Source organism: Amyelois transitella, chromosome 6 (assembly GCF_032362555.1).
Source record: "Amyelois transitella isolate CPQ chromosome 6, ilAmyTran1.1, whole genome shotgun sequence".
Classification (NCBI taxonomy): Eukaryota; Metazoa; Arthropoda; class Insecta; order Lepidoptera; family Pyralidae; genus Amyelois; species Amyelois transitella.
This window is the reverse complement of record NC_083509.1, coordinates 6,381,660-6,396,152: the sequence shown is the minus strand read 5'-3', so window position 1 is coordinate 6,396,152 and position 14,493 is coordinate 6,381,660. Positions and strand designations below refer to the sequence as shown.

At 35.3% G+C, this 14,493-nt stretch overlaps 1 protein-coding gene across 1 annotated transcript; it reads right to left on the bottom strand.

The window, feature by feature from the left end:
• Positions 1-1,007: 1,007 nt before the first annotated feature.
• Positions 1,008-14,274, bottom strand: LOC106131194 (ras-related and estrogen-regulated growth inhibitor). Its single transcript, XM_013330204.2, has 7 exons — positions 14,145-14,274; positions 10,074-10,337; positions 9,642-9,778; positions 9,075-9,233; positions 7,772-7,924; positions 2,915-3,080; positions 1,008-2,346 (listed from the first exon to the last, which is right to left on the bottom strand). The coding sequence occupies exons 2-7, from the start codon at positions 10,198-10,200 to the stop codon at positions 2,105-2,107; spliced, it is 984 nt and encodes a 327-aa protein (XP_013185658.1). The 5' UTR covers positions 10,201-10,337; positions 14,145-14,274; the 3' UTR covers positions 1,008-2,104.
• Positions 14,275-14,493: the final 219 nt, after the last annotated feature.

The window sequence follows — 14,493 nt, the reverse complement described above, 5'->3', positions numbered from 1 at the left end:
CGAAATTAGTAGGTTTTGTAGCTATGTATAATAACATGGGCAACATAGTTAAAAGGTACAAGTGCGTTTTATAATTTAGAATAGTGGTAGTACGTTTAGGATACCTACGCAGGTGGTACGGTGGTTTATACGAGGGCCACTTTACACACTTAGTTGAAATTATTTTCCGCTTATTTTCCTTATAAGGTAATCTTAATATAGGGACAGGGGTCGCGCCCTTCGATCAAATCACTTCCATATCCATTTCCCTTTTGAACACTTGAATCCCATAAACATGAGACCGTGATTTTGAACCGGAGCAGATGAGTGATATACGAGATTTTATTTCGCAGTTTTTACTACATGGGATCACATGCATGATAAAGATAAATACCTAGTTTGCATAATTGTAGAGTTTCAATTAAATTAAGTAACAATTAAGTTAGTTAACTTGCCCTTCACACACACAATTAACGCACTCAGTCAACATAACTGCACCTTTATGCACACACTGCATTCGCTGGTACGCAAAAACGTGAGTCTGATATAGCCTCATTCTATTAAGCACAAATCTCTCTTTAATCACAAGGTTTAAGCTCCGCAACCTTTGCAGGGGAACCTTACTTTTTTTAGGGGACTTAGGTAAAATGAAAGCTGCACTAGAGGAATGTACCTATTCCCTTAGTTCCCTTTTACGACATCAATGGAAAATAGGTGAATCCGGGAACCACATGGTGGTTGCACGGCACAATTTTTATGACAGCAATCTAGAAATCTGCCTTAAATTGTTAAAATACTGAAGTTAATATGTGTAGATTTATATAGACCTGTGAAGTAGATCCTGATTGTAGGTAGGTAGACATTTTTCTTGGATGTAATTAAAACATCGTTAAAATAATTTTATAAGTAACATTTATTAAAGCAAAATATATTTCAGGCGGTAAAATTCATTTAATATACCATAGCATAGGCTCATTAGATAGACACAGCCCTTTAGCCCTTAAGCGTTGGGTCCTCAAAACAAAATTAAGATCCCACACCTCGCTTAATGGCCATCCAAAAATTTGAATATAAACAACAGTAATGTAATTTTTTTCCGACTGCGATGAAGCCAGTGTAAACAGAGGACTACGGGTTTGAACTGTGGGGTTTTTCAAGGGGATTACAAAAATTTAATACACCTTGTTTGGTTAATTATAATTGAAAAATGTATTTCGGCGTATAAGTAAAGAAAGCAATCAAAGTATATTATATACTTACAAATTTGTTTCATTTGATTTCACAGCGTTTTCATTAGGTATATACATACGAGTACTACCCAAGTTACACGAACATAACGAATTCATTTCACAGAGAGTTCAGTTACCTCATGTAGCGAATAACACTTTTATCTTTACAGGTGAAAGCTTTGGAAAAGCTTTTAAAATTTTATTACAAGCAACAACGTAAATGTAATATTGATTTGATATAAACGGTTATGTACTCTGATAAAATATTTACTTATACGCGGTAGGTACTTACATATGTATAAATGAATCTATTTATCTTTTCTATATTACGTAATTCGTTTTATTTTGGAAGCTCGTTACCAAATTCACAATGAACATGAACTGCGTGCGACATGAATGCGAAAAGATGGAATTGAGAAAATGAAGTGAGTATCTAATAAACTTAGCACTCGATCGAGGCATTGCATCCTATTTTGGATTTTTCGTATTTCTGGGGCAAAATATAAAAGTTCGCTGCGCCAAAATAGGGTAAAGTCAACCGCATATCATGTTACCCTGCATGGAGCTCTATGACTAGTTAATAAAAGCGAATTTGTAGTGAATTTGGATAGGGTGTTTAGTGAACGTTTGTATATCTGGTTATACTATAAAAATCGAAATACCAAAATTTATGTGATATCTTTGATTACATTGGTAATTTTTTACCTCTTTACTACCTACATGACAGCAGTTGCAGTTGGCGACGCTGTTTTTCCGCCCGCACAGAATTCAGTTGAGGCCTACTGGACTGCGGGTGTCGAAAGTTGCGCATGACCAGTAGATACTTATTCACTATTGGAAACATCGTCACGTAGTAAAAAACATTTTAAGTATGAAATAAAATGACGAAAAATAATTCAATACGTGTTGGGGTTATTTCCTTTCATTGCGACGCTCATCCTTCGCACAGAAGTGGGTAGGGGTCTGCCGGGCTGCGGGTGGCGAGGTCTCGCGGGGCGCGGGGGCAACCGGGAGTCTGTGCTGGCGCGGGCGCGGAATTCCTCCGGGCACTCCGACTTCCCAGAAGACGACGTGGAGTCGCTTCGAGCCATGCCGATTTCGTCCTCCTCTTCTAACTCTTCTTCGGTCCAGCGACGTACTGTAATACATTTGTTTTACATCAGATGAGCTTACACGGTAGGCGTTAAGCTTGAACTCTTTTTCTTCGTGATAGGCGCGTTTATTAAACTTATAATTAGTTTTATTATTTTAATGATTGGACAACTATTTGAACACTATATAATCACACACAAATTTACATATACAGTGTGCTGAAACAGTGAAGCAGTATCCGAAGGGGCCTCGAATAATAACAACTAATTGGATATTTTGTCTCATTTTTTTTTACTAAAGTATGCATCTAGTGCTTTGTGCACCCACAAACCACTCAAGGTACAAGTACAAGCCAAATTTCAAATCTGTAGACTCGGCGGTTTGGGCATAGTTAATCATACATACATGTATATAGGTACACCTACATCTCTTGCGGATTAGACAGAGCCAACAGTCTAAAATACCGAAAAACCACCTTTCAGCTGTATGGCTAAATGATGGCATTGAGATTCAAATAGTGACAGGTTGTAAGCCCATCGCCTACAACTCAATCAGTTAATCAATCAGTCAGTAGTAATTTATCAGTCAGTCACTATTATGATGCAAACACAAACCAAATGTGGCCGAGGGAGTGGAGACAGTCTCCGAGGCAGTGTCGGAGACAGCGCGAGCGAGCGGCCGGCCCAACGCGGCCGGGTGGATGTCGGCGTCCGGCCGGCCGCGGCTCCACTTGCTGCCCACGCGCCAGAATCTGCGGGCATCACGGAATACTCCCCACACCTAGATGAAAGCAAATTTCCTCATTAGTTATGCTAGTGAAGTGAATGTAAAGGTAAACGTACCTAGTTGCCATGTGGCAGGCGGCGAAAGCCGTACGAAAACTTAACATCTACAGCTTTTGGTATTTCGTATATTTGCCTAAAAATAAAAAACTTATAAGAACATTAAAAGTCTGCTCTAGACGAGGCGGAAGGATCAATAGACAAACGAGCATTGTAAAATTGATGGATTACTTGTAAGCAACGGATCACTGAAATTTTATTTTTAATTATTTTTAAGCTTTTTAGTGTACTTTGAAGTCGCTTTTTAATTTTTTCTTAAAAAAACATTTGACCCTATTTGTGTGATTACTTTTACGGGATAAGTGCATTGCATAGCATAGACTTTTTCTAGTCACCGAGATAAACAAACGAGTATAATGGTCATGCCTTTGTCTCATTCTCCTTATGAGAAGAAGCCTTTGCAATATACCTTCACCATTATTAACCTAACTGCAGAGCTTATTCTGTAAATTTTTGAGGAGTTCACTAAAATATCTTCCACATTTATAATGACACGAATGAACGGACACTCTTTTAAATGCAAAAATATTTCTCAAATCGGACTATAAATACAAGACATATGCCTTAACATACATAGAAAAACAGCTTATCGTATTGATTTTCGACGTGTTCCCCATGACCAGACCTTAACCAAATTTCTATGGGACCAATCCGACACTCTACTCTTTTCAAAGCAATAACATTTTTTTTAATTGGTTCATAAATGCCGAAAACATACTTTTTACTTATTACGCCGCTTCTATTTTTATACGAGCTGATGAAAATATTTATAAAGTTTGTAATCTAAACTCGATTGAATATGTCACGCACAACAAGTTGTAATCGAATGTTTGGCCAAATTCCCAAGTTAAATTGCTCTTCGGAATAGATGTACATATTTAAGTAAGTATTGACAAGTAGTTTGATCCTTGTATCGGAAAGTCTGGAGACGGGTCAATTCTATAGGTATTTGTTTGTATAAGTTTATGACCGTAAAATATAATTCTAATAGGTATAGTTGTAACATATGTTGTTGTAAATTTCTTACTTCAAATAAAATAAAAGTTCCTAAACAAAGAAACTTCAAGATTATTTTAATTTTTGTTTTGTTTTGTTAACAGAAAGCTCTACTTTATGATCGGTGCATGATCGTTTTTCTCTTATAAAAGCAAAAACCAATGGAAAAAATGTTTAATCAACAAGTAGACCGCATCAAAGTCACTAATCTCGGAATAAAACTGGCTAAATTCAAGTTGAAATGCGTTGGTTGAAACGAGTTATCATGATGCAAATGATTGTTGGGTTGGAGGAACCACGGCATCATAATCGACCCAGAGCAAGGTTACAACTAAGATTGAAGGACGATATAAAAAGTTGGTGTGTGAATGGATCCTTACTTCCCAACTTAGAACATTTTGGCAGAAGTTTAAGGATAAGAAGACCACCACCACTATTAAATTAAATACAATTTCATGTTACCTACACACCATTTTGTTAACTTTTAGCATATACTTATTTTGTGTTAAAAATATATAAAGACCAATTTATCTGGTTATTATTATGATCAATTTTCCTATTTATCAGGTCGAGAGTACTCGAAACCGACGAGCTTGCATGAAAAGAGTTATGAATGTGAATGAAGTAAAATAAGTTTGCAGGGATCATGTAGTGTCTGCCTACTCCCCCGGAAAAGAGGCGTAATTTTATGTACTAACTAGCTGTGCCCGCGACTTCGTCCGCGTGGAATAGTTATTTTGGGCATCATATTTATTTATGCAAACATCCTCCTCGGCTTTATCAATTATAGCTGCTAATTGTTATGCGACTTGGCGACGACTTGGCCCACATCATTACCCGCGACGGAACGGAGACCGTATAGTGAGATGAGAGGCCTTTGCCCAGTAGTGGGATCTTACAGGCTGATACTTTACTTTACTTTAAAATAGTCAGGCGGTCACGCGTATTAGAAAAAACGCTGGTTCGCCGTATTAAATGTTTCGCTGCAAATTGCTTATAACGACTATATCTCAAAACCTATTCGTCTGATTTATATACTGTAAATGGCAATTTTAGTCTACATGAAAACCGAAAGTAATAAACATATTTATTTGGATAAGGATTAATACTGAATTAAAGAAAATTGGTTTCAAAATAACTTATGTTTATAATGAAAAAATAATCTTAAAAAATGAACATAAAAGTGGTTATTGTAAGTAAACCTTAACACTTTACAGGACAGTACGGTTATAGCAGTGTGCTAAAAACTTAGAAGGTTGACAGCCCGGGCACCGCAGTCGTTTTAAAAAAAAGCGTAAAGAGCGCTACGGTGGGCACCGTGCTACGTTCATACTATCATTGTAAAGAACAAGATTTACTGTCTATCTACAAGTTATTCAAACATTGTTACTGTCAAATCTAAGAACTAAAATACATACATATTTACATCGTGTAGAACCACAAAAAAGTAGTTGATATAGTGACACCACGGCAATAGCCGTTTAGTTCGCCTAGAACATTCTTTGAAACATCAAGTCAGTGTCGCAAAAATTTGTGACAGAAAACGTAAGTATTTTACTAATTCTTATAAGATTCATATGTACATATGTTGTTATAAAATATAGTATCGATACTAATGCCATTACACAAATCTCGAACTTACTTTGGGGCTACCTCAATTTGTGTGATTTGCTCAAGTTCACTTTTTGTCATAGATGAATAAAGACGAAGAGAATAATCAAAAAACTGTTGGAGGATGTGTCGACCCCGGAAGATACCGACGATGATAGTTTATTTGATACATCAGAAAATACTGAAACAGACCCTTTTGAGGCTAACTAACCGTCTTGTTGGTTTAAGTTTCTATTTATAATAACAGTGGTTGTATCCGTACAGCGGGTATGCCCGTAGCTACAGACGTATATTGATATTTTAGTAGTCATTTTAATAAGTACTGCTATAGACGTGGTGATTTTTTGTATGAAAAACCGGAGTGTCACCCTGTGTAATTTGAGTTCAGTATTCTGTCCTGTAAAGGGTTAAGAGATAGATATATGCTCTCGCGGACTTTTTTGTGGCAAAAAATGAGTACTTCACATCTTTAGTACATTGTTTTACTATATCTTTGTTGGTTTGCGCAGCGTTCGTGTGGAAAGCTCGCAGATGGCCGACTCATTCAACTTTCACCTGCATTGTTGACGTTTTCCGTAGGAAATCCGGGATAAAATATAGCCTATAGCCTTCCTCGATAAATAGACTATCTAAAAGTGAAAGAATTATTCAAATCGGTTCAGTAGTTTCTGAGATTAGCGCGTTTAAACAAACAAACAAACAAACAAACAAACAAAACAAACTCTTCAGCTTTATAATATTAGTATAGATTTATATCATAAAAACAGCAATAGCTACACAAATTTTTGATACCACCTATCTTTTTAGTGGTTATGGTGGATGTCTGAAACCATACCTTTTTTAGACTAAGTACTTGGCTGCTACATGTGAGGAAATTTACCGTAAATAAGAAAGTTTCTCGTAATTAAACGATGTTTTGTTGTGGAAAATTTCCAGTGATAAAATCACCTGTCTAAAGTCTTCACGCCTGGCCGGTTTACACCGAAACAATGCCACTCCTTTTAATTATAAAACATGTTACCAGCTAGTTGTTGATAGGTCAATTTTGTGTTCCTGTGGGAATTACGGGAGTAAAACCAGCGAAGCAGATGAGATACCTAATAGGTAAATACCTACTACGAGTACTATTACCCAAACACGCTAACGTCACGCGTTGAGAAATAAAACGGATTTTTTGAAAAGTAAATATAACTTTTAAATATTAATGCTTTGGTAATATGGTTGTCCTGATCCTGATTATGAGTTAACCTCCTTAATTTTTGTATGTTATGGTACTTAAACGTACATTCAAGAGCGTCGGCGGTCGAATCGGTAAGGTACCCGGTTAAACATGTGTTGCGCATAAAGGCGCCGCGCCGGTTCGAATCCCACTGCGGCCGTGTACCAATGACTATTTTCAAATTTATGTACATTAGTTTGAATACTAACCGATGCTCTTACGGAGAGGGAAAACATCGTGAGGCAACCGGCACACTCAGGCAACTAGGTGTGCAACCATTTATCCAATACAGGTTAGGTTCCCCTGCAAAGGTTGCTTCGCTTCGTGTAAAAACCTGAATCACCCAATCTAGGAGCCATGGTCAAGGGCTTACCCTGGCCTCCTCTCCAGAGTGGTGAGAAGCCAGGAGGAAGAAAACGGTGCTTGTAGGTAGCCTAGAAATGCCATTAGTAATAAATTTTGGGAGGAATACGTACAAAATAGCTACTTCTACGTACATTAAGGGGTGATGCTCTAGCAGAATTTACACATGTCAACCGCCATCCGATTTACATATCTTGTAAAGTTTGAGTAAGTAGGTCAAATTTAACTTGTGACATATTAACATCAGACGCCCACTGAATATGGCGGAACACTGAGGTGAAACTATTTCTCTTAGATATTCGTTTGACGGGTTCCTTAATTAAAACTTTTTCGTTTATATAAATATAAACAAGTCATTCTTAGGTTTCAGGTAGGTACATTGTATTATTGAAATTTCAATGCAACAGTAAATCAAATAAATACTTAGGAAAACAGGGCACCTGATCAATGCTTTCCCTAACGGAGATCTCGTGGAAGCAGACGCAGCCAATCTCCTTGCTGCGCCGCTGGCCTTCTTCTGTGGACACCATGCGGTCGCCGGCTTGGTCCGCCTTGTTGCCCACCAACACCACTGGTGTCTCCGGCGGGCCGTCCTGCAATCAAACAAAGAGGCAATCAGGGCTGCGCTTTGACGACGAAGCTCAGGACAACTGACTGAACATATTGTAATCCTGTAAGGATTATTTAAGGATAAAAGAAATGAATGAAGGACGCTCTAACTACACTGACAAAAGTTAACTCTAAGAAGAAAAAGTACGCATACCAAAAATCGCACCCCGGACTCCTCTCTTGAGGAGTGAGGATGTAACCGGGACTAACGCCAGAAGGAAAAAGAGATGTAGGTATCTACGGAACCGATATGACGTGTCACGATCGGAATAGAGTTGAACACTTTTGTATTATGGTGATAAAGATATTTATTATTTTCACACAGCAAAATTAGTACAAAAATGTGTCTTTGTTTCTTTTTCAGTTATTCGCGACAAGTTATCTATTTGCCTGATCAGTTTTTATCCCGGAAAAAAAAATCAGTTTAAATATGACGATAGACGATAATGTTCTCGAGCGTATCCATCAACAAAAATTAGTGAACTAATATAATTCTTCATTCATCTTTGTAATATAAGGTATCTTTACTCTACCGTTTAGTAAGGATAAAGGTTTCCAAAGAAGCGAACAAAAGAAAAATCCTGAACCAAAGCATTTATAAAATTCACTACCGAGCTTAACTCAAATGGTATTCATTATTTACCTGTTTGAAGCTTGAATGTACACATTTGGTCAATCTTTGGTATTGATTTAATATCAAGTAAAAAAATCTAATAGACATGACATTAATTCAATTAAAAGGTATCTAGCAAGTGATCGCAAAACAGTATGTAGAATGCAACTCACGTTTTGCGTAATTGTTTTATTTATCACGTTCAATTTATCTTGATCTGTACAGTGTGCAAACTAATAAATAAAATAGGGATCTCACCACTAATGTTATTAACTCCGATACAAAGTGTATTTGTTATATCTACAGTGTAATGAAAAATAAAAAGAAGGAAAAGCTCTGGTGGCTTGCGACAATCTTGTAAGAGATAAACGTAAGGGCATGTAATATGAATTTAAAAGAAACAATATCTATTTCAAGCAAGATTCACTAAAGGTAAGGCGTTAGGGGTAAAAGTGTAAGAGAGGTATGTGATTTTATAATTTAGTTATTCTTCATACTTATACAATAAAGTAAAAACAAACCTTTATCGAAGAAGAGAGCCTTCGCCGCCTTTTGTTATAGTTGATGAGAAATTTGAGCCGATGGCATTCGTCGAAGGAGCATTTGTCCGTTACTGAATACATGAGAATAAAAGCCTCCGCCCACCGAATGTTGCTTTCCAAGTTCGCATACTCGCTTTCCTAAGAAAACTCATTAAACATTTATGGGTATGGGTAAGTACTTACTCTATCTAAATATAAAAAGACAATCTTATATATAAAGCACATTTGTGATTATTGAAATTGATTGTCCTCGATAACTTGTAATAAATAACCAGCTTGTTATTTTTCATAAAAAGAAGATTTTGGAAAGCCTTATCCACCTCAAGAAAAACATAAAGTTTATCATCACTATCGATGTATGCACTGCAATCTGCAAACAATATTATAAGGGAATTCTTAGCTTTTAATTAATGGTATTCTTTTATTTTGTTTTTAAAGTCCATTTTGATTTTGTGTATTTTTTTGAGAACAATAAAGAATCAATAGTACCTACATTGTATAAAAAATCAAAACACATAGCTAATACAATAATTGACAATTACTCACATGTGATTCGCCCGCAGAGTCTAATATTTCAAAATAAACCATCTCGTTGTCAATTACAGTCTGAAATGCGTATATTTTTTCCAAATTGGGGTCGTAGTCTCCGATAAAACGTCTTGTAATAAATCTTACTACAAGTGCTGAAATACAAACTGAATTAGAAGACTAGCGATCTGTCTTTCTATGCTTGATATATGCATATAGTATAAGGTTAAAAGTTTCATTCATTTTCTATAAAATCCATCAAAAATGAGAGTAATAGAATAGAATAGATTTATTTTCAAAATTGGATACAAGGTATCACTTATTGACGTCACATAACTTAAATCTAATTATAACTACTTTTACGTTAATTACGTTGCATGGAAACTAGAATATTTTTTTAGAAATTCAGAAATGGTATCGGGCATACGAGTACTTGCCATGAATACATACCCGACTTGCCGACTCCAGATTGTCCGAGAACCATTACTTTAAAAGGTTTTGGTTTTGGGTAAAGAACAAGCTTAGCCAGGGATGACTTTGGAGTCGTGGTAGAGTTCATTGCCACTACTATTGCCATTACAATTACATGTTAAGTTTCTATTCGCGTATACTCGTAAGTCTGATTGGACTTTTTTTTCATATATTGATAAACAGGTACAAAACTTCAGGATAAATTCTGTTTTCATAAATATCTTGACATTCCATAATATAAATCTGAAAAAGAATGACATCATAAAAGTTATTCCATAGATATACCTGCTTACTTTCCTATCTTTTGTGTACCTAATTTATTTAAACAATTAAAAGGTACCTAAGAACTAATAAAATTGATTTCGATTTGATGACCCAATTTGTGATTGAATCCCTAAGAAATTTGTTCTTCCGTAGTCGTTACTGTGATTAAAAAACATCGAAATCAATAAATTAATTGGGCTATCAAATTGGAGAACCCAAAGCGATCGCTCAAAATAGGCTATCTTTGGCACTTCAGTCGAAATCAATCTGCTGCCATTACTGAATTAGACCGCCAAACATACGCCACAAAAATATTTATAGGCTATGAATGTGTGGCCGTATTATGTTTATCGGTTAAACTTATAAATAATCAAATGTTATATGAGCTTTAAAATGTCAGATTCGAAAAGATTTATAACTACGTTGAAACATTTATGAGTTTTAAGTCGAAGAGAAAGTATTATATTGTATATTGGTTATTGATTTATATGAAGAGGGATCTATTGAGAATATAGTTAGTAAAGTTTATAAATACTGATAATACCAGCATCAAACAAAAACTATATTCTGGTCAAATTTTATGCTAGAAATTTATGCAAACTTATTTTTTGAAGTCAAGTGAAACGGAGGCTATAATTTAAATGAATTCGTTGCGACTAGGAGTAGCGACTTTTACTACAAATGAAGTAGGCATTTGATTAATAAGTGAAGTTAAAGGCTCTTTGTAAGTGACATGCTTTTCACTTACAAAGAGACTTAAACGGAATTTTAAATTGTATTTGTTCAATCAACTTGAAGAATAAAATTATTTTACTCTTGGAGCAATAGCGAAGCGACAAAATTCAGTCTCATATAAATTAAGCTAGATATTTAGAAATCAAATATAGCCTTCTCAAATTGCAAATAATGCGGAGAAAGCAACGGGTACCGACGTAGCTTAAGATACCTTTTATTCAAAAAGATAAGCAGCGCTCTGACTGAGCAATATTTCTTTTACACTTCGATCATATTTGTTGAGTATCCTTAACACAAGTTTAAAACTTACATTGTCCTTATGTCAATCTGTGTATAGGTGTTTTTGTATAGGTATTAACCATTGGTATTAGTTTTGCTCTTGTGCTTTTTCGTAATATACCTACTCGTAGGAGACTATACCTATTTCTATAAGCTGTCAATTGAAATTAGTATATTGTGTTCAACTAAGATTGCTTCTACTTGAGCAGGCCGTCATCAGAACAATTCTCTAATAACATACATACATAAATTCACGCCTCTTTCCCGGAGGGGTAGGCAGAGACTACATCCTTCCACTTGCCACGATCTCTGCATATGTACTTCGCTTCATCCACATTTATAACTTTTCATGCAATCTCGGCAGTTTCGGGTACTCTTGACCTCTCTAATAACAGCAACTCTTTGTTTCTTACCATCATTTTTGTCAAAGGAAATAAGTAAAAGAATTTTCAATTGACCTAAGACGAATATGAGTAATCTATTTTTTACTTACGGGAAAATATTTAAGACACATAGAAAGAGCCAAGTCCAACTTTAAGCTTGTGTAAGTTAAGATAAATTTGTACATAGCTTTGATATTTTATGCAAATATTTTTTTATGAGGCGTGATTTTTAATTGATTCTCTCCATTCATTAAAGTCTAAGTATGGAATAAATGGTAAACCATATAGTTATTTCTGTCTGAGGTTATATTAGAAATTTTGGACTTTGAATGTAACTTCGATGTATAGTCATGACGGAGTTTAATAGGGAAGGGACGTGTTTATTGTGTAACGTGCGTGACCAATCCGAGGATGTTATTTGATCTTGCAATACAATATAAGTTGGATACATCGGACACGATTAAATGTTTAATACAGAACAGTTAAAACGAATAAAATTAATGTGTGTGTTCCTAATCAATCTGATGTGATTAACTGTTACATATTATGTTAACGACGGAGCAATGATTAGGCTCGACCGCCACTAAAGGGAAGATGTTCCGCCAGGCTATGTGTTATGCTTGGGGAGCCGCGGCTCCGAGGATGTCGAGTCGGAGGTTGTATTTATGCTCCAATCCGTGAAATCTTTGTTTTCGCGATTTAGACTCTTCGCTGTTATCGGCTGAGCGCGTCATTTTCTTTGCTATGATTGACTTTAGTGATGTCGCCACAGATGTAGTATGTTAATAATAAATTTAGATATTACATAAATGGGGGGAAGAATTTGTATAAACCAGTTTTTAAATTATGATAATCAATCCAAATAAATCTGTGAAAATCACTTTTTGGGTTCAGTCAGAAGATTTAGAAATGTTAATTCAAAGCATGAATACTACATTTTAACAGCATAAGTTAAAAATAAATACGAACAAAACAAAAACACTTACAATTACAAAAAAACGACGACTAAAATCAAATAATAAACAAATTCATTCATGAAAATCAAGATGCTCACAGGATATTAATAAGAGACTAACAATAGCAAAACTACTTTACTACCTACTACTTTCCAAGGAAAGGAAAGATTTGTTTTGCTCAAACATAAGTAAAAGAGTAAAAAATCAACTAATATAACAAACATTTGGAGCATTGCCTTAAATGGATGCGAAGCGTGGACAATGAGACAGTAGGACAGAAGCATTTGAGATGTAGTGCTGGAGAAGAATGGAGAAAATAAGTTAAATGAAAAAAGTCACAAACGAAGAAGTGTTATTTAGAGTAAGAGAAGAAAGAACCATTTTATGAACCAAACGATAGAAAATAGATGGAATGGTCATTTAATCCAATATGACGAATTTTTTAAAACTATGGTAGAAGGAAAAAATAATAGAAAGAGAGGAAGACCAAGAATAAAATATTTTGCAAAAAGTAATATGTAGTTACAACATACCAGTAAGTAAAAAAATTAACAGGAAAATGAGATGAATGGAGGAAGCTCCACTTAACTCCACGGACAAGAGTAAGCTCTTAAATTTAGGAAGAATAAGATTTGGAGTGTGGACCAGCTATCCAAGCCATACGTCGCAGTGTTTAGTGGAAATGTCCTAATTAAAGTAATACGTTTGGGAATATCAGTGACATACATCGTGACTCGAGATTTTTTTTATACAGCTATATAAAGTTTGAAGTATATAGAATCACTTTTGAGATAAATTGCTCTGAGCGTTGTCTCGAGTTAGACCGTTAACGACAAAAGTAAAGTCATCCGCCAGGCTAGGTGTTACGCATGTACATTACATTTTTGTGTACATATTTTTGTCTATTTTTGTGACGACGCCACAAGCTCAGACTTTCATGCTATATGGTCGGTTACAATTTTATTTCATTAATGAAATGGTAATGCTTTGGCTATCTTTGTTTGTTTGAAATATCTTTATCGCATAGAAGAAATAGCACATAGTTATAAAAGACATAATTTTAAACGGGTTTACTGATTATCTTTATAAAATTTCGAATTCAATGTATAAATACTAAATAGATGCCCTATTTGTTAGGAGTTTGTAGTGGTTGTGGTTACCAATCATTTCTAGACCTGGACCTCCAAGGCAAGAGATATAAAAATATTTTTTATCTCCCAGCCGAATACTCAAGTGAAAGATTTAAATATCTACTTGCGCTCGTGAAATTAAATATTTCATGTCTTATTTTACTTCATACATGTACTATTTAAATAAAAAAAAATATATTTGTTTTAACTGATAAAAGAATAAACTCTCCTTAAAATATAAAACGATTTTAAATAATACGAAAACACGAAACAAATGCATAAAACTAGAGCCAAAGTACTCACTCTTACAGACCCTATATTGAACTGTAACTCCTGAATTTAATATCTGTAAAGCCTCCACTATTCATATAAACTTTGAATATTTCCAGCGGAAATGAAGGCAAAATATCAGTTTAAACGTCACGAGAGCACCCGCGCTCGGCCCAAGATAGACTGACTCGAGTACATGTGGAATGTTGAATGAACGAAGTAAAGGATCTATTACACAATACGGCAACCGTATAATGAAAATGTAATTAAATCCGCTTTACTTTCATACCGAACCAACTAGGCTTCGCTGGATAATCCTGGATATCGTATGGGCTAAAACGCTCAGTGTAAAACTGCCTTTAACTAACTGCGCAACAATAGC

What these genes read in the sequence shown, in the direction of transcription:
- LOC106131194 (XM_013330204.2), bottom strand. Translation starts at nt 10,200, where the DNA reads ATGGCAATAGTAGTGGCAATGAACTCTACCACGACTCCAAAGTCATCC. An exon ending in ACTCTGCGGGCGAATCACAT is followed by an intron (nt 9,234 to 9,641) that starts GTGAGTAATTGT and finishes GAGTTTTCTTAG; the next exon opens with GAAAGCGAGTATGCGAACTT. An exon ending in TTAGGGAAAGCATTGATCAG is followed by an intron (nt 3,081 to 7,771) that starts GTGCCCTGTTTT and finishes GCTTTCATCTAG; the next exon opens with GTGTGGGGAGTATTCCGTGA.